This window comes from Xyrauchen texanus, chromosome 47 (assembly GCF_025860055.1).
Source record: "Xyrauchen texanus isolate HMW12.3.18 chromosome 47, RBS_HiC_50CHRs, whole genome shotgun sequence".
Lineage (NCBI taxonomy): Eukaryota > Metazoa > Chordata > Actinopteri > Cypriniformes > Catostomidae > Xyrauchen > Xyrauchen texanus.
Window position 1 is genome coordinate 27,004,630 of NC_068322.1, and position 20,872 is coordinate 27,025,501.

The 20,872-nt window shown below is 39.8% G+C and overlaps 1 protein-coding gene across 2 annotated transcripts in view; it reads left to right on the forward strand.

Moving 5' to 3' along the window:
- The window catches only part of LOC127639252 (uncharacterized protein KIAA0930 homolog), a 67,662-nt gene extending 60,771 nt beyond the window's left edge, over positions 1-6,891 (forward strand). For both annotated transcript variants that reach the window (XM_052121166.1, XM_052121167.1), the window contains exons 8-10: positions 495-654; positions 3,947-4,102; positions 6,129-6,891. In XM_052121166.1, coding sequence (XP_051977126.1) covers positions 495-654; positions 3,947-4,102; positions 6,129-6,169 — 357 coding nt within the window. In that variant the 3' untranslated portion in view covers positions 6,170-6,891. The remainder of the gene's footprint in view (positions 1-494; positions 655-3,946; positions 4,103-6,128) is intronic.
- Positions 6,892-20,872: the final 13,981 nt, after the last annotated feature.

Consider the following 20,872-nt stretch of genomic DNA (forward strand, 5'->3'; position numbering starts at 1 on the left):
CTCCCCAATTTGGAACGCCCAATTCCCAATGCGCTCTGAGTCCTCGTGGTGGTGTAGTGACTCCCCTCAATCCGGGTGGCAGAGGACGAATCTCAGTTGCCTCCACGTCTGAGGCAGTCAATCCACGCATCTTATTACATGGCTTGTAGAGTCCGTTATCATGGAGACGTAGCGCATGTGGAGGCTTCACGCTGTTCTGCGGCATTCACGCACAACTCACCACACGCCCCACCGAGAGCGAGAACCACATTATAGTGACCACGAGGAGGTTACCCCATGTGACTCTACCCACTATAGTAACCGGGCCAATTTGGTTGCTTAGGAGACCTGACTGGAGTCACTCAGCACGCCCTGGATTCAATAAAAAAAAAAAATCTATTTATGTTAATGGACATTACATCACAAATGCTTTTGAGTGAGTTAAACTTGTATTGAACCCGGAACATTCCCTAGAAGTAAATTTAGATGAAAATAAACTGATGTTTTCCTCGCAGGTAACGTCATTCAGCACCCCCCCAACCCCAGAGCGAAACAGACCCTCCTTCTTCTCACCATCTCTGCGCCGCAAAGTGCCCCGAAACAGAATCGCTGAGATGAAGAAATCACACTCTGCGAATGACAGCGAGGAGTTCTTCAGAGAGGAAGATGATGAAGGTAATGTACATAAACACACTGACATAATACAGGTTTGTGGAAGAATCCCATGTTGCATTAAACTTTTAAAGGTTGTTGGTGTTTATCCTTCAAAGGCATTAGTAATAAAGGGGCATTCACCCTGACAGAAGTTTGCAGCGACAAAGCAGTCAGAAGTCATTTTGTATTTTGTTAAATTTATGCAGAAGACCTGGCCATTCAGGTAGAGTTGGCTTTTTGGGTTCATTACCATGGTAACTAATGGAGCAGTAACAAACTGAGCTCAATTTAAAGGATACATTTTTCAAAGGTGTGTGTTTTTATTGTTGCTGGAAAGTGAGCAGACTACATGTTCTAATATTTTGAATATAATATTATTTGTGATTTATTAAAACCAGAAGCCTTTGCACATAACATCATATCCTGAATTGTTGCGATTTAATAATTTCTCAAAGCCTAGTGTGACCGGGGCCAGAGTCTTTCTAGCACCTTCGCCCATCTTTGGAACACTCTCAGAAGGCTATATCATGACAGTTCAGCTCCTGTCTACTTGAATGGCAGGACACAGAAATCTCCAAACTGGTTTGTCTATATTACGATCAAAGAATATATATATTTTTTTTTAAATCTGACCAAGCTGGTCATAAATGGTGCTTCTTTACCTCAAATTACGCAAAAAAACCTGTACAGCTAATGCATATGTGCGTTCTTGAGTTGATTGCCAGGCGATGTCTGTATCAAAAAGTAATTGTCTCTTTTACCTGTAAGGCAGGGCTTTCTACATTCATTGACCGTTCCAATTTCTGCCATTCAATTTAATAGAAGTGGCCCGTCTCTGCCAGGGTTTAAACGCACATTTTTTGGCAAAACTATCCCAGATGGGTAAAAAATTTGTTTTGGCTGAAGTAATTAAAGAAAAAAATCCCATTGCTTAATAAATATACTATGAAACATCCCTTTTTCATGACACTGTATTTTAAAGATAATTTTGTACAAATCCAAATAACTTTACAGATCTTTATTGTAAAGTGTGTAAATAATGTTTTCCATGCTTGTTCAATTAACTGTGTAAACAGATAATGAACATGCGCCTGTGGAACGATCATTAAGACACTAACAGCTTACAGACGGTTGGCAATTAAGATTTCAGTTATAAAAACTTAGGACACTAAAGAGACCTTTCTACTGACTCTGAAAAACACCAAAAGATAGATGCTCAGGGTCCCTGCCCATCTGTGTGAACGTGCTTTAGGCATGCTGCATGGAGGCATGAGGACTGCAGATGTGTCCAGGGCAATAAATTGCAATGTCCATATAGTGAGACGCCTAAGACAGCTCTACAGGGAGACAGGAAGGACAGCTGATCATCCTCGCAGTGGCAAACCATGTGTAACAACACCTGCACAGGATCGGTACATCCGAATATCACACCTGTGGAACAGGTACAGGATGGCAACAACAACTGCCCGAGTTACACCAGGAACTCACAATCACTCCGTCAGTGCTCGGACTGTCCGCAATAGGCTGAAAGAGGCTGGACTGAGTACTTGTTGGCTTCTTGTAAGGGAGGTACTTACCAGACATCACCGGCAACAACATCGCCTATGGGCACAAAACCACCTTAGCTGGACCAGACAGGACTGGCAAAAAGTGCTCTTCACTGACAAGTCACGGCTTTGTCTCACTAGGGGTGATGGTTGGACCCCTAATGTCACTACATCGACACAACGTCTCGTTCCCTCCATCAGGGAACAGAGGTTACAGAAATACTCAAACCAGCCCGTCCGGCACCAACAATCATCCATGCAATTTTCGAATTAGCCAATTGTGTGTCAGCTGTACAGAGCATAAAATAATGCAGATACGGGTCAGGAGCTTCAGATAATGTTTATATCAACCAAAAATGTGATCTCAGTGATTTGGACAGTGATTTGGTGCCAGATGGGCTGGTTACTGTAACTGCTGAACTCCTGGGATTTAAAGATCATTCTTTAGTATTTACTCAAAATGGTGCCAAAAACAAAAAACAGCCAGTGAGTGGCAGTTCAGCATATAGAAATACCTTGTTGATGAGAGAGGTCAACAGAGAATGGCCAGACTGGTTCAAGGTGACAAAGCCTACGGTAACTCGGTTAACCGCTCTGTACAATTGTGTACTCTACTCTGAGATGAGGATTGGGCTGTTTTGATGGCACGAGGGGGACCTACACAATATTAGGCAGGTGGTTTTAATGTTGTGGCTAATCTGTGTGTGTGTGTGTGTGTGTGTGTATATATATATATATATATATATATATATATATATATATATATATATATATTATTATTTTTTTTTTCTTTCTTTTTTTTTTCTTTAAATAATCTGTAAATAATCTGAACCTCAGCACAAAAATCGTTGTTGTTGAGCACTAAAAAAGATTGTGCTTTGGAGTATGAATTCTTGTTTTGCCTACTTGCACGGTCTATGACAAAGGGGTATGGTTCAAAGTGAGTGGAGTTAGTAGGGTGCTGAACTAGTGACAGTTCTGTAGGTGTAACATGCGCTCTCTTGGGATTGTTTAAGACCAAATACACTGCCAGATTTTGGATCATTTGTAGAGGCTTGATTGCGCATACAGGAAGGGCAGCACAGATCATTGCAGTAGTCCAGTCTAGTGATGGCAAGAGCCTGGACAAGGAGTTTTGCCGCATGATAGGAAGAGTCTGATGTTCCTATGTTGAAGAGTGCAAATCTACACGACTGGGTGGCATTTGAGATGATGAAGTTCAGCTGGTCGCCAAACATCATTCCCAAGTTCCTCGCTGATCTATATAGCATATTCATTGAGCCTAACTGAACAGTAAGGTTGTGATGCATTTCTGAGCTGACTGGGAAGATAAGTGTCGCTGTATCACTAGATTGAGTTGATAATCTTTCATCCAGGCTGAGATGCCTTTTATGCAAGCTGAGATCCATGCATCCACTGTGGGATCAGGTGGTGAAATTGTTAAGTATAGATTAGTGTCATTTGTTATCAGTGGTAGGAAACCCATGTGCCTGGATTATAGGTGCCAGCGAGTTTGTGTTGAGAAGTGGAAGGGGCCGAAGACTGAACCTTGAGGTAAGTTCTTAACTGATGTAAGTTAGACACAAGATACCCTGAAGGATCCACCTGTAAGATAGGACACAAACCAGCCCATGTGATGTGGATCTGGTTATTTACAGAGTTGTAGGCTGCTTTTTGCTGAATATGTCACACCTGTTTATTTCACCCAGTTTTGTTAAAACAAAGTGAAGTTGAAGGTATTGACAAATTAATTCCTCACCCCTCAGACCTGTGCAACACCACAAACCTGCGCTCGCGATCTCTGTCTGGGACGAGTCGATCACTGGTGGGTTCTTGGCTCAAGCTGAACAGAAAAGATGACTATTTCCTGCTGTATTCTTATCTGACCTATGTGACCCTTCCTTTGCATCGCATCACCACAGGTAAGCACTCTTGCCTTCCAAATAAATATTCCATAACAACAGTTACAAGACATGACTGGTTATGTGCATTAAAGGGATAGTTCACCCAAAATTATTTCATCATTCACTCACCCTCATGATATCCCAGGTGTGTATGACTTTCTTTCTTCGCCAGAAAATTGGAAAATGTAAGTGGATGGTAATTCGACTTTTGAAGCTCCAAAAAGAACAGACAGTTAGCATAAACATTATCCATCCAGCTGTTATATTAATGTCTTCTAAAGCAACACAATTGCTTTTGGTGCAAAATAAGATAAATATTTAAGGACGACCACTTGCATTTTAACCTGTTGATACGCAATTCCCCCGCACGCGGGAGTGACGTCACTAATTACATTTATAGATGGTAAATTATATATTAAATGTAAGCAATGTTAACAAATTATACATCGTTTCAAAGGTGTAAGGGTTCAACATCTGATCTCTGTTTCACGATAGTAATCCTCCAGAAACAGTAACTGAGTTATTTGTGCAGGAGTACAAATAAAAACATGCGATATCAAAACGGGACTTTTATTATGAAAACATGCGATATCAAAACGGGACTTTTATTATGAAAACATGCGATATCAAAACAGGACTTTTATTATGAAAACACGATCGCCAGATGAATCCAGTTCAACACACTTGAGTCAATCGTCCATGACAAGCATTCATTAAAAACATCCAATAGCAGTTTTTATGCATAAAAGTGATAAATGTGAGAAATATTGATATATTCTCCATTGTTTACATGAGATCTCGCCTTCGTCATCGTTCTTCATCAAACTGCAATCTGAGCAGCATTCATGTTGTAAAACTGTTTATGATCTGATATATTAGAGTCTCATAAACAAAACCAGCCCGTCTCCAAAGTCTATTTTTAAAAATGTGGCGTAGTTTTATTCATAATAGTCAGAGATTTTACAGAGATTAAAGCTGCAGGAACTCATTTATTATTAAATCATCTTCAGATTAGAAACGAAACTTCTTTAGACTCGTGACTTTGAGAACATTGTGTTTCTGGAGTGTCTTGATGCTTTTATTATTGTTTTATTAGATTATAAAAACTTGTTCAGCACAAAATATTTCCATTAATATAAACTTCAGCTTCTCTAAATTTAGAAAATAACAACATATATTAATTCTGAACTTGTGAAATAAAGCCCAAAGTGTCTCTTTCTAAAGATACTACAACTATGTCCAAACTCCAAAGGGTCCCGTAAATACAACTATTTAACCTCAGGTGTGTCATTTTCATGGTTTGTGCACATCAACATGTTAAAGAACTACTGAGAGGAGATATTTTTCAGTTTTTCTTCAAATGTGTCTTGGTGAGGAAAGAAAATCATACACACCTGGATGAGTGAAAAAAAGTAACATTTTCATTTTTGGGTGAACTACCCCTTTAAGGAAAGTTATTTCATACATTCCTTTGGTTTAGGGAGTTGTTACATTGTTCTGTATTGATTGGATCTGTTGTTCATGAGTGGTTTAATCACAGACACGATCACAACACTGACTTATGTAGCCAATCACAAGTTCTGAACTGAAGTGGTTTGTGAAAGATGATTCTGTGATTAACAGATATGATACTATGATACCAGGTTTCAGTGTTAGGTCAAATACAATTTGTAAGGCTGTGAATTTAAAATAAAAAATTCCATTGCAGAAACTGTGCATTTCAATTTTAGATGTAGCATTTATTTTCTTGATTTACTTAAGATTAGAGTAAATGAACTGGCTAAAAAGCTTTTGATTTTATAGTTTGAAATGAAATGCCTTTTTTTTAGTAGCCTGTTATTTGCAATAATGTAACTGTTTGGTTTATTTATTCATTGTAAAAAATCAGATGATCACTGATGTCTTCTAACTGAAGGTCTTGAACATTTGAAAATGTGTAATTGTTTCACAGCCCTTTTAACAGCCTCAAAGAATAATTTCTAACTGCAGTTACAATCTTACAATGTTTTTTTCCTTTTTTATATATATATATATAATTTTTTAGATATTCTGGAGGTGAGACAAAAGCCCATTTTGATGACATAGCATTTCCTGTCTTCTTTAAACCACATTACCAAGTGCCTCCTCACATCAGGCCCACAAGGAACTGCCATCTGGTGTCTGGACAGATTACCAAAAAATACACATCAGCAAAGGGGAAACCTAAGGAATGAAATCTCTTAAGAAATGCCTCTTCTTGCTTTTTCTGCCTCTGGAATCTACCAGCAGAAACGACTCTAGACCTGGAACTGAAATGGCTCTAGACAACACCAGACCTTGACGCAAAAGGGAAATGTTTAATGGGAAATAAGAGAAAGAATAATTGAATGTCTGTCTTGTAAATACATTGCTGCTTTCTCAGTGAAACGTACGACCACAACCCCCATCCCTTCAGCCTATCCTCAAGAGACACTTCGTAATTTTCACCATGTTGCTGATTTTGTGCATAGTATATTTTCCAAATGACATTTCCTTGCAGCTCTAGGCCTTAATACATCGCTGACCAGCTAATTTGTAATAAACTTTGTCCTTTTGATGCCCCATCAAACCATTATTGACTCTTGACCCTCATATTGTCCTAACCCTGTAGCAACACAAAAGGAGGAATGTTTAAAGAATTTACTAGAAAATGTAACACTCAAGATGTATTGAGCATCTTTAATATACTTTTATGGTCCTGTCATGTCTTGTTTGAAGCTTGTAAGCTCTGTTCCCCAGTCACGGACAAGAGCGACCAGGACATTACTTAAAATTGTTCTTTTGTGTTGGGGGGGTTGAGTTTTGGACAGAATTTTGGGTGATCTATTCCTTTCAGAAAATGCTGGATGTCCTGCAAATGTTCTCCAATGATTACACACTGTCTGTTACTTGATTTGTTTGATGCTCTTTGTGATATCCAAATACTAGTGAATATGATGTATCGACGGAACTATAAAGCATGTTTCCCATGGGCTATTTTTTGGGCTCAATAAGTTTCTGACATCACCATCCACAATGACACTTTGTCTAGTATGTGGCACTAGATAGTCCTTTGCTGCAAGTAAAAGGGTCTTCTTAAGTGTGTTTGTCTGTTGCACTAAAGGGCTTTTGGAGTTATACATGTATAGCCAACCCAAAGTGTCAGTATTGTTTTCTGTGTGTGTCGGCTGAATGTAACAGCTTTAATATCCATTTGATTTTACATAGTTCAAACTGCTGGCAATTTTGCTGGCAATTTTGCCTATTTTTAGTCCATTTTCTTTTTCTTGGTGTAGGTGAAGATTTTCAGTCATAAACACTTTTTTAAGGTTAAATCCTTAAAATGCGCTTTTGTATCAAGTGGTATTTAAGCATAGTAAATGTGCATGTTGTCAAATGTATGCTGGTAATATATACAGTAAATATACATTTTTCTGTACATCTTTATGAAAATACACATTTGAAAAAACAAGCTCTTGTGAAAGTGAAATGAACTAAACACCCATTTAGTGTACTTTGAGATTTCACATAACGTAACAAATATTAACAGAGTCTGCATCCATATAAACACTTCAAATGAAATTGAATGAAACAGAAAATGTCCATATTACCTGCTCAGATCACTGAAATAGTGAAAGGTGTAATATTTCATGGCACCGGTCACAGGCTTAAACTGAGACCAAATATGCATACTTTCCTACAAATTAGTATGCCAAAATAGAGTATGCCAATAGAGTAGGGTGTTCAAATTCTAATTTGAACACCCTACTCTTTAGACCTACTAAATCCAGTGAGATTCTGAATTGTGCATCCACTGGTCAATCTATTATCACATAATGTCACAGGAGATAATGAGACATCGTTTAAAAATGCTGATATTAAAAAATGCCGGAGAGTCTGGCAGCGCATTTCAACTGTATGTGCGATATACCAAGAGGGTTGTTCCGTAGTTTAAGAAAACCAGAGTAGAATATTTTCACGGTTGTTCGGTCATATATTCGGGTCACAGGACAATGCCCACATTCCCGAATTAAGTATGGTCAGAAGCCATTCATACTACTCGAATGCATCCCTAAAGAATGAACACAGAACATTCTTGGTGAAATTGGTCCAACAGAGAAAGATCCACCATTCAGAGAACCGTGGCCAAAAAAGCCCACCAAACAAGCACTGTCAACGATCGCTCTCCCTTTACCCTCAAACTACTTTATATATTTGTGTATATCGGAATATTTCACATATGTCAGAATATTTTGCAATTAAGGTATACTATATCCAGGAACGTGCACACATAGACATCAATGGGGCTTGAGCACCTGCTTCTTTGAGAGAAAGTGCCCTTTTTTAGGGGCTGCTTTTTTTATTTTTATAAATGAAATATATATATATATTCCTGTTTGCGCACAGCTTACCTGTCAAACAAATATATTTATTGAATAAAAAATCTTAACATCAGGTCGGGAGATGAGACTTTGTTGAGTTCCGATACCCTCCCTCCCAGCTCCTATCCCAGTTGTGTTTTTCTTGGCTTATGTGGAGGTGAGTGGTGATGAACTAAAGACTAAGCTCCAAAAGAGGGTGGGGTTACTCTAAAAGGTGGTTGGAACAGCTCCAAAAGGGGCCATCACTGCCACAGATGGTTAGGTGCTCTGTTTATCATTGCAGGAGGTTTAGAGCTCTGCCTGCAGCTATATCCTTCTCTAACTGGCCTTGTACAGTACGTTTTCTCTTTCATTGTCAACTACTGTCATGGTGGAGCAACTTATTCTTTTTTAGTACATTTTTTTAGTACAACCCCAATAGGGTTTTCAAGCGGGGGGGTTCACCAAACTAGATCGCGCAGCCAGGGCACCCCCGGGCAGTCAAGGGCCCCTGGGCACTGGCCCCATTGGCCCGGTCAGTAATCCGTCCCTGGCTGCAGGACATCAGAGTGAATGGACAATAAATAATGAAAATGTATGTCATCTGAGCAGTAAGTACCATATCTTATGCTGTTTTTTTTTTTTTTACTTATTGGAAACATTGATGTTTTGAAATTGTTACAAAAGTTAGGCAACATTCATTAACAGTAGACATAACAACTGCTAGTCTGATAGGTCAAACTTTGTAAAGTTTTTATAACTGCAGGATATTCTGGCCAAAAAGACCACAGTAACTAATTTATAGATTATCATGGTTACCAACCAGTAGTCAACATTTCAAGATTGACATGTTCTTGGCATGTGACTCAGTTGGTAGAGCAGGTCGGCCACTAATCACAGGGTTGACCCACACGACTCCACATGCCGAAGAGTCCTTGGGCAAGACACCGAACCACAAGTTGCTCCCAATGGCAGGCTAGCGCCTTGCATGGCAGCTCTGCCATCATTGCTGTGTGTGTGTGAATAAGTCACAGTGTAAAGCGTTTTGAACACCTCTAAGGTTAAAAAAGCGCTATATAACAGCACTTTTTCACTGCACGTTACGGTCCAACGCGCTTCACTGTGCCGCCTCAACTTGGGTGGAATTATAGGCTGATCGTCAGTTGTGACATCATCTTAAACACGACACAAAACAATAACACGTCCGCTAGCTGTTAGCTACTAGCTCATTGTGCTGCTTTCAAGCAGAGTATAAAGTTAACATACCATCCTCCATCGTGGACTCCAGCCATGGCGGAGTCTAGGGCACTCTCCCTCCCATTGCTCGCCGGTCTAGATAGCGTCCATTTGGTAAAACCACATCCACTTATCCTTCATGGTTCTGTAGTCACTTTTCCCTACTCTGTTGGTAGGGCCGTTGGTAGCCGTGTGCGGCCAACAGCTGAGACACTTCCTGAAATACTTCGTTTCACTTAGTTTCGTTCGTCTGCACCTCGTTTATTGACGACGGCATGGTTTTGCGCATAGCCATTTCTTTTTACAATTCGAAAGTGGCATGAACAAATGATACTGCTATCACTGTAGCTAACTTTAAAACTAGCGGGCAGAGGTGTCAAGTAACGAAGTACAAACACTTTGTTACTTTACGTAGAAATTTTGGGTATCTATACTTTACTGGAGTAATTATTTTTCAGCCTACTTTTTACTTCTACTCCTTACATTTTTACGCAATTATCTGTACTTTCTACTCCTTACATTTTAAAAATAGCCTCGTTACTCCTATTTCATTTCGGCTGGTTTTCATTCCGGCTTGTCATCATTAAAAAAAAAATAAAAAAAACCTATCCAGATAAATCGCGCCATCTGGATAGACTGAATTTGATTGTGGTTGGATGAGAAGTATAAACATATACCATTCAGGCACCTTATTGGTTTGTACACGATCCATCGCACCTGCACATGACACACACAAATCACATTATGAACACATAACAGACGTATGTAGCCAAGTACGAAGATTTCCGTGGCAAAGACTCAAGAAGAGAACTCGAGCGAAATGTCCCAACCAAGCACCAGCGAGGAGGTTGGTAGCCAGGAAGACCAGCCAGTGTTGCCAACTAATTTTCAGCAGAAGTTGCTAAAGGCAGGTCGATTTGTTGTGACGTCATTGCGCTATGACATCATTATGTAATCCCAACGCAAAACTACGCCATTATGTAATACGTAGATATTATTTGAAATACACACACACAGCATTTGTAAAAGTAATTCAAACAACACTTTCATGATCAGATTTTTTTCTTTTTAAATACAACATTGATATTGAACAGTTAAACACTTTTGAACAATTACATTTTGTGTAGGCTATTTTCTTATTAACCAGTGAAACACATGAACTGAACAATTAAAGCACTGTGGTAGTTAATATGCTACCAAAATTATCAACAATTATACAAGATAATGACAAGGTGTATCAGTAAATGAACAATTAGGCTATATTGAACAATTGAAGCTAGCATCTTAACTTAAATGTGTTTGTCTATTGCTAGGCACCTCTTCCCAACTCTCTCCATAGAATGGTGTGTTGCTGGGCTGGTAAGCAGTGGTTTCCTCCATTACTTTTCTCATTCACAGTGCAGTCTACACTGTCACCATCAGCCTTGATTCCCCCAGTTCTGGAAAATCCATTCCTTGATGAATCATAGATTTACAAGCAAATCATTTTCATCTTCACTGTCCAATGAGCTGGTATCAGCAGAAAAGGATGGCGTGGCTTTAAAGCTGTATGCTGCTGTGGTGCCAAACTGTTGCAGAACCTCATTAGGTAGTTTATGCTGGTAACAAGTATCACCAGCCAGCTTCAGTCCGTACCGCACAAGGAGTATGGAGTTGAGAGTGTGCAGTGACAGTCTATTTCTTAACTTTGACTTGACCACACTCATTTGGCTGAACAGCCGTTCAACCTCTGCATTTGAGTGTGGCAAGGAGAGGGCAGCCAGTGCAGCTTTGCACAGTTCTTCGAATGGTTTAACCCTGAAGCGTCTGTGTAGTTATACACTTCGTTTCAAAACTCAGTGGAATTTTCAGTTGATTCCCACCTCAATAAATGGATATTTCTCCATTGGGAAACAATTTTGTCACATGACTGTGGCTGGTATCCCAGTAGCTCAGCTACTTTAATAATTTCATTGGTGCCTTTATTGTGTTTTAGTGTTTCCTTACCACTGAACAGGGCCATGTTTCGTAAGGGTTCGAGATTGTCTGGGAGCCTTCCTTGCAGCTCCTTGCTTAGAGCAACAACATAGTTGATGCATCGTTTCCGAATTACTTTTTCGTCCTCTGGCGCAAGGCTGAGTTGGGACATTGTGCTTTCGAAAAGGTACCCAAGATATGGAGCTGGACTGGGATGTCCATCAATGGCATCCTTCAGGACATTCATTTTTGCCATTGGGTTGACTACTCTGCTACAAATTGATGATATGAGGTGTACCAGATTGTCTAAAAGCTTGACAGGATCTGTATGTTCTCCCTCAAATGACTTCACTGCAACTTGAACTTCAGACAGAATTGATTTTAAGAATGTAAGGTAGACATAGTTGGTCTTGTCCATGTACATGGCATGGAGCACATCTGCCATATAGCAATGCTCACTGGCCTTGGTCAACTCAAAGTGGAGTTTCAGTTCTTCCCACTGGTCCAATATACGAGTTACCACAGGCTCAATCGATAGCCAACGTGTGGCACACACTTTGGTGATCTGCAGGGGTTTCTGACCACAATTAATGGTGGCATACACACTGCTTTGTATGCCTCTCGCCGTTTTGGGGAAATAGAAAACCAGTTGTAGGTTTCCCTGATTAAGTATTCAACACATCTAGGGATGATTTCTTTGGATGCTGCACTGACAGCCAATTGTAAAGAATGGCACACACAGCGGATGAGTACCAAATTGGGCAAAGCACATTCGTCCTTTAAAATCTTGTGTACGCCATTGTGCACCCCAGTCATCACAGACGCATTATCAGTGCCAATACCCTGAAGACTCTCCTTTATAAGGCTACACTTTTCAAGAAACTCAACTATTGCCTTTGCTATTGATCTGGCATCACCCGCCTCCAATTCAACCAGCCCAAGAAATGTGGACACAATTGTTCTTTTTTAGCACTAAAATACCGAATCACCACACCCAGGTATTTTGAGACACTGACATCAGTGGACTCATCCAAAAGGAGACTGAACCTCTCATCCCCCACATCTGGTGTTATCCTTTTCAGAAAATAAGGAGGCAATACTCCTTAATCATTTCTGTGCACTCGGTGCGGTGCATTTGGAAGTTTGTTGCTGCAACAGAATCTGAAAAGGCAGCTTTGCAAGCCATACCTAAATGGTCGCATGCTAGCAGTGAACAGTGTTCTGCAATGAACATTGCCATAGTAGCTTCTGCAATTTTGGAGTTATCCACTTTCTTAACTAGCTGCGGTAATGTAGACTGCTTTACGGGGTTATATGGTTTTGATTTATTTATATGCTTTGCTGTAGCACAATGTTTTTTGATGTCATACATTTTTGCAAGCATATCTGATTTGCAATACGCACAGTATGCTCGACAGTCATCCCCGACTACAGGCTTCAGCCACCCTTTAAATTCAGGTAAAGACTCCCACTCTTTTCTGTACTTCTGGCTGTACAGTTTTGATTGAGACATGCTGATAGATGAAATGAAATGTGTGCTACTGCTGCTGCACTCAGCCAACAATTTTTGCTGCTGCCTGCCCGCGCAGCCTCTGTGTCCTGGCTATATAGACCTTATGGAGCCCCGCCCCTGCGCTCGTTGTCTTTTGTCTTCCTGTTTTCACATTTCCACAGCGATCTTAAAGGGTAACTAAACCCTAAAACAACTTTTTTTAGTTAATGATCTGTAAGACTGGGGCTTTATTAATGCTGTTCATTTATTCAAGTAATTTTGTTGACATACATTTTTTGGCATTTGGGTATAAAGTGTTTTAATTCTACAATATATGGCGTAAACACGTCTGAGTGCTGCCCACTTCAGGTTGAACGGTGGCTACTGCAGTTGAATTTTCCTATTGGAAGTTGCGGTGCCCTTGCCCTGACGTAAGCAGGTACCAGCTCACCACGCCCTTGCCGTGTGTTGTTTGGATTAGAGTCACTTTCCAAAAGTTGCCAATTTTTTTTGGCTTTTTGCAAAAAAAAGTTGCTAGGGTAGTCTGAAAAGTTGCTAAATCTAGCAACAAAATTGCTAAGTTGGCAACACTGAAACCAGCCAACCCTTATACATCCCTGGCCGTACATGGAAGAATTTTTCGAAATGGTTGGATGCAAAAACAATTCCTTTCGAATGCGCTGCAAGCTCTGCGCACCCAAGTACCATGAGCTAATGGCTTTCAAAAACTTGCCGTCTAATTTGAAAAAGCATATTGAGGTAAGCTGAAAGTTTTTTATCAGTCGATTATTGACAAAATATTGTAGTAACCTAGTAATGTACTAATGGTAAATTTGCAATGTTTGCTATGGCTAGGTAACGTTACATGCCAAGACAAGCCATGGTTTGCTTGCTAGCTAGGCCATGATTCAACGTCCAAGTTCGTTTGGTGGGCTCTGTGTGGGATTTTAAATTCGGCTTTAGCCAAATGTTATCTGAGCTTATGATCACAAAACCAGCCACAAGTCGCATGGGTATATATGTGGCAATAGCCAAACAATACATTGTATGGGTCAAAATAATAGATTTTTATTTTATGCCAAAAATCATTAGGATAAAAATCATGTTCCTTGAAGACATTTTGTAAATTTCATTCCTACCATAAATATATAAAACATTTATTTTTGTGAGTGGATGCAGCACAATCGCAAACATAAATGGACAACTTTAAAGGCGATTTTCTCAATGTTTCAATTTTTTGGCAACCTCATATTCCAGATTTTCAAATAGTTGTATCTCTGCAAAATATTGTCATATCCTACAAATCATACATCAATGGATAGCGTATTTATTCAGCTTTCAGATGATGAATAAATCTCAATGTTAAAAAATGTACCCATGTGATTTGGTTTTGTGGTCCAGGGTCACAATATGCAATATTTGTAAGTTAAATGTGCAAAGCTATAGTATACAGCTGGTTGATAAAGCATGTACTAAGGATAGGCATGATCCTGTCTGTGTATGAGAGTGTGCGCGCCTGTGTGGGGCAGGCCCTATGGGTCCTTGTAAAAAGGTGATAGGCCCAACTATCAGCAAAATGTGGTTTAAAATGAATTTAGTCAGACTATCTCATCAATAATGCTACTTTTCAGTCATGCCAGCAGCTGCTTGTGGTCCTAAAACAGCTTTAAGTGGCAATATTCTGGTCTGCTCAACATAATTGCATAGACCAGTTAAACTGCTCCCAAACTTGTAGTCTGACCTTCATTCATGAACTTCAAGCATGACATTTAATACAGCAGAAGTCCTAGATAGTCTGAGCTTGTGGTTTGAGAGAGATAATATGAATCTCAATCTGTGTATTCATTTTCTCGACAGAAGAAACACCCCACTCGTCTAGAGAGGTACACGCAACTAACTTCAGCAGCCCTCAAAAGGAAGTCATCCACTGAAGGTTCTTTGGCCCCACCCTCCAAACAAACCAAGCTGTGGGAGACTCAAAGAGTGTCCCAGGCAAGTGTGGATAAAGTAGTCATCAAATTCGTTGTCCAAGGCTTGCACCCACCACACATTGTTCAGCAACAGGGCTTCATTGATCTTGTGCAACATCTTCAGCCAAATACAAATGTCATGACACGCAATACTGTTGTAAACAAAGTCACAAAGGCCTCTGTTGAAATGAAAAGAAAAGTGAAAGCTGCCCTTAGTGAAATTGAGTTCATAGCAACAACAACAGACTGCTGGACGGCACACCGTCGTGGTTTCATTGGTGTCACTGCGCACTGGTTTAACCCCCAGACCATGCAGAGATCCTGTGCTGCCCTGGCATGCAAGCAACTTAAAGGGTCCCATACCTTTTCTGCCCTGGCTTGGCTTGTGCCCTAAATGACATTCACACAGAATTCAACATCAGAGATAAGATCGTTCGGACTACAACTGACAACGGATCAAACTTCCTGAAAGCCTTCAGAGTTTATGGGCAGACTGACGAGAAAACAATCCTGAACCTGTAGGAGAGGGTGATGGAGAAGAGGATGATGGTGGCCAAAATGATGATTACGATGAAGAAGAGGAAAGCGTTGAGGGTGTTGAATTTGTTGATGCCGGAGCCCTGTTGGACGAAGATGACTACTTGGAATACCAGCTACCCAAGCACCATCGTTGCGCCTGCCACCTCAATTTAGTGTCCACAGTTGATGCTTCAAAAGCAGAGGTCAACCCATTGTACAAGCGCTTGTCAAGGTCTACATTTGCCAAATGCTCTAGCCTGTGGAACAAAAGTTCAAGATCAACCATCGCATCTGAAGTAATTGAAGACCACTGCAAACTCCAACTCGTAAGGCCTGTTGCTACAAGATGGAATTCACTCTTCTCAGCCGTAGAAAGAATAGTGAGAATAACAAGAGAACAAGGTGAAGGAGCCCTTGCAGTTGTCTTTTTTTTCTGCCTTTCAGTTATTTAAGTGATTAACAATAGATTAAGTCATAGTTTTATACTTTGAATAATGTAGAACACATGTATGCACTATGCCAATATGCAGTCCCGATATTTAATATGGGTGTTGTTTGTAGCAACACAGCTACATTTCTAAAAGTATCAGATGACAATGTTTTTCTTTTTAATAATCCTCCAGTTGAAGGTGCTACATCAAGTAGGCTAAATGTTCCATGTTGTGTTTTTCTTTTCTTCTTTGTACAGGTTTACTCCAGTGGAACTTGCATTTCTTGCAGAATATGCAAAGACAATGAACCCAGTTGCCAGGGCACTGGATCACTGGATGTTCTTCAGAGAGAAACCAGTGTGCAGATGGAATGGTTGGTCCCCGGGATGGTTGGTCCCCACCATAACTCTACTAAGGACCAAGCTCCGGCACCTTCACAGCGCCTCCAAGTTCTGTGAACCTTTGATTGCTGCACTTCTTTCAGGCCTTGAAAAACGCTTCAGCGAGATGATTGCAGATCCAGAGCTGATAGTTGCAGCCTTTCTAGTTCCCAAATTTAAGACCTGCTGGACAAGTGACGAAAATATCCTCAAACTTGGTAAGTGTCTCACTTCTCAATTTCCCCTTAATACATGTAATTTCTATGGAAACGGTGAAATGACGGTGAAATGGCTTTGAAATGACATTTAATGGCACACACACACACAATTACAATAGTCATATGGTATAAATTGTCCTGATTTTTGTTTTTTATTCCACAGGTCTTGACTATATCAGAAGCCACTTGGACTGTCAGGCTGAGAATCCCATCAGTGAGGAGGGCTCCCAATCATCTGAGGAAGAGGACTTCTTTTCCTCCTTGAAGACCAGCCCTTTTGAAATGACCCAGCAGTTGGATGTGTACCTGGGGTGCCCCGGAGACACAGTAGAGGTACTGAAGTCCTTCCCAGCTGTGTGCCAGCGATCACTTAAGCTTAATATGGCACACCCTGCCTCAGCAGCCTGTGAAAGACTGTTTAGTGTTGCAGGGCTGATCTTCAGGCCAAAAAGAGCATGCATTGGCTCAAAGAACTTTGAGAATCAGCTGCTTTTGCGACTAAACAAAGCCTATTGGTAACTCTTTGTTGCATGTATTGTGCTTAACTGATCTAGATTACCCTGTTGTTGTACATGCAGGATTGAGTCCACATTGAGTCCATAACAAACACAGACTTATGTTATGGATCTATACGAGGAGCGTATAGATACGCTGCTGAGTCTCCACTGGGTTCCTCTGACCACAGTGTGGTGCACCTGTTCCCAACATATGAGTCTGTGCTGCGAAGGAGAGGCATAGAATCACGGACAGTCCAGGTATGGAATGAGGATGGTATATTGGCCCTACAAGGGTGCTTCGAGTGCACGGACTGGTCTGTTTTTCATGCATCATCGGATAATATTAATGAGTTGACTGATGTGGTGGGTAGTTATATCTCATTCTGTGTTGAGAATGTGATTGATACTAAGGTCATCACCTGTCATTCAAATAATAAGCCTTAGTTTAATGCAGAATTGAAAAATCTTCTTAAGAAGAAAAATGTTGTTTTTAAAAGTGGTGATAGTTGCTTACTCCGCTATTAGGAAGGAAGTAAGAGCTGCTATTGTGAAGGCAAAACATAATTACAAAGAAAAAATAGAACATAAATATTTAAAAGCTGATCAAAGGGCGGTTTGGGATGGAATGAAACTAATGACAGGCATACAGGAAAGTATTAGACCTACGTTATCTTTAAATGGGTATACATCTAATGCATGTTTAGCGAATGAACTTAACAAATTTTATTTAAGATTTGATGTGGATGATGATAATGTGGGGTATGACTCTTGGCAAAGTGATACGGTATTTAGTATCGATGCTCCTATGGTGGCTAGGTTTTTTAAAAGGATAAAAGTAAATAAAAGCCCTGGACCAGATAATATTAGTGGTAAGGTGTTGAGAGAGTGTAGTGTACAGTTAAGTGGCATATTTACACAGATTTTTAACATTTCAGTTAAAACGCAAACTGTTCCACTAATCTGGAAACATGCCATAATTGTTCCTTTGGCGAAGTGTAGGAAATCGAAGGTTTTAAATGATTTTAGACCGGTAGCCCTCACCTCCCTTGTGATGAAAACATTTGAGAAAATTATGAGAATAGAGATACTGAAGCATGTCGAAGATCATTTACATCCTCTCCAGTTTGCGTATAGAGCAGGGAGGGGTGTTGAGGATGCCATAACTACTCTTGTACACTTAGTAGCTCAGCATCTGGAGACCCCAAAAACAAGGGCACGGTTAGCTTTTATTGATTTTTCATCCGCATTCAATACAATTAAGCCACATTTGTTAGCCGAAAAATTAGTCTGTTTATTTAATCTTGATCTTAATCTAGTAGGATGGATTGTAAATTTCTTATCAAACAGAACCCAGTGTGTGAGAGTCAGTGGTTTGCTTTCTTCCAAGTTGTGTTCTTCTATTGGTTCGCCTCAGGGGTGTGTTCTTTCCCCTTTGCTTTTTCTTTTGTATACTAATGATTGTAGGAGTACATTTGACAATAGGGTTAGGTCTGTGTATTTTATTGTTTTTTTACTTTTTTTTTTTTCCTCCCACAAAGGAATTTTATTATTATTATTATTTTTTTTTTTTTAAGCTGCTGGATTTTGTGACACTTTTTTTTTGGTGAGATGTACTGTAGTAATATTTAGGCCTTGCTCATGTTTATTATTAATTATTAATTAATTATTGTTAAAGTTTGCAGATGATACTGTGATTGTGAGTCTCCTTGTAAATGAGGAGACATCTCATGGTCCAGTGGTGGAGGATTTTGTCTCCTGGTGTGCAGAGTGTAACCTACATTTAAATACAACGAAGACTAAAGACATGATTATAGACTTCGGAAAAACGGTCATCCCTATTTCTCCTACTGTCATAAATGGAAGGGATATTGAATTTGTGGACGAATATCGATATCTGGGCACAATTATTGATAATAAATTAAATTTTAATGCCAACACGGATGCCATTTGTAAAAAGGTTCAGCAGCGTATGTTTTTCTTAAGAAAAATGAACTCTTTTAAAGTATGTTCAGTGTTAATGACCCTGTTTTATAGGAGTTTTATTGAACCTGTAATTTCTTATTGTGACATTGTATGGTTTGATTGTATTAGCCTGTCAAATAGAAATAGAATGACTAAGCTGACTAAGACTGCTTCTAAAGTGATTAGAGTTCAACAGACATTGCCTCAGGACATTTTTAAAAAACGAGTTGTTAAAAAAGCTTTTTCAATAATCAATTGTCCATCACATCCATTACATAAAGAGTTTGTTATTCTTCCATCTGGCCGCAGATATAGAGTAATGGGGGGGAGAACTAGGAGGTTCAAGAACTCATTCATACCAACTGCTATTTTAATGATGAATAGTCTGTAACCACGTGTGTTCTTTTTGTTTCGTGAGCGTCTATGTGATGGAAGTGTGTTTTTTTTTTTTTTTTGTGATGTGGAGCACCTGTGCAAAACTAATTTCCTAAGGGATAAATAAACTACTACTACTACTACTACTACAGTGTTTGTTACATCTAGTTATTAATATTTTTTGATTAAGCATTAATTTTGACAGCACTGTTTATTGTATATAGACAACCATACAAGGGCAATTGTTACTAAGCCTGCCCGGGGTACACCAATTTTCTTCTCCATTGCCCACACAGATTCCTGCAGCTAAGCTTGGATGTACATTTACATTCCAATAAAGGTTATTGATAACATGCCTCTGAAGTTTGACTTTTTGCTCCATTACAATACTTATAGGCAACTAGTCATCATATCTCCATGAAACACATGTTAATGCTCAGTAGTACACATATGGTTCTTTAATGTATTTGCATTGTACTAAAATGTGTTCATTTTCAATGGGCATATATGTGGCTGAAACAGGTAGCCTTCATCCCAATTTTTTTTAAATATAACATTATAGTCATTATGGCCTTTAGAAACATGTTTTTTTTAGGAGGTGGTAGTGCACTATAGGCCCCTGTGTTGTGGCCTAAGCTTTTGTCATTAATGGAATTTTTTTTCCTTACATTACTTTTACTTTTATACTTTTAGTTTTGAAAGCAGTACTTTTACACTTTTACTTGAGTAAAAAGCTTGAGTTGATACTTCAACTTCTACAGAAGTCTTTTTAAACCCTAGTATCTATACTTTTACTTGAGTAATGTGGCAGTGGTGGCTCAGTGGTTAAGGCTCAGGGTTACTGACCAGAAGGTTGGGGGTTCAAGCCCCAGCACCACCAAGATGCCACTGTTGGGCCCTTGAGCAAGGCACTTAACTCCAGGTTGCTCCAGGGGGGATTGTCCCTGTAATAAGTTCACTGTAAGTCGCTTTGGATAAAAGCGTCTGCCAAATGCATAAATGTAAATGTAAGTAATGAATGTGAATACTTTTGACACCTCTGCTAGCAGGTTGATGTCCCACGTCACAAATTCAGTGACGCTGATATTGACGATTCTCTCAGACCAATCAGTGATCTGCAGGGTTTTGACGTCACATTTAGTATCGGCTCGATTGGAACCTTGACCGAGGTGAAATGCAGCTGGTGTCAGCCAAACATCACTTCAGTTGGGAGGCTGGGCTAATGGCGGGCAAGGCGCACGCTTTTCCTCGATGATGCTCGGATATCTCCGATTTTTGCTTTGACTTTTGCACAAAAAAAATCGTACAATCACTCTTAAATCTTTGTGAAGTGTGTGGTAATTAATTACATAACTCTCCAAATGCGGAAGGCGACTCAGCTTTCGAAACCTCTG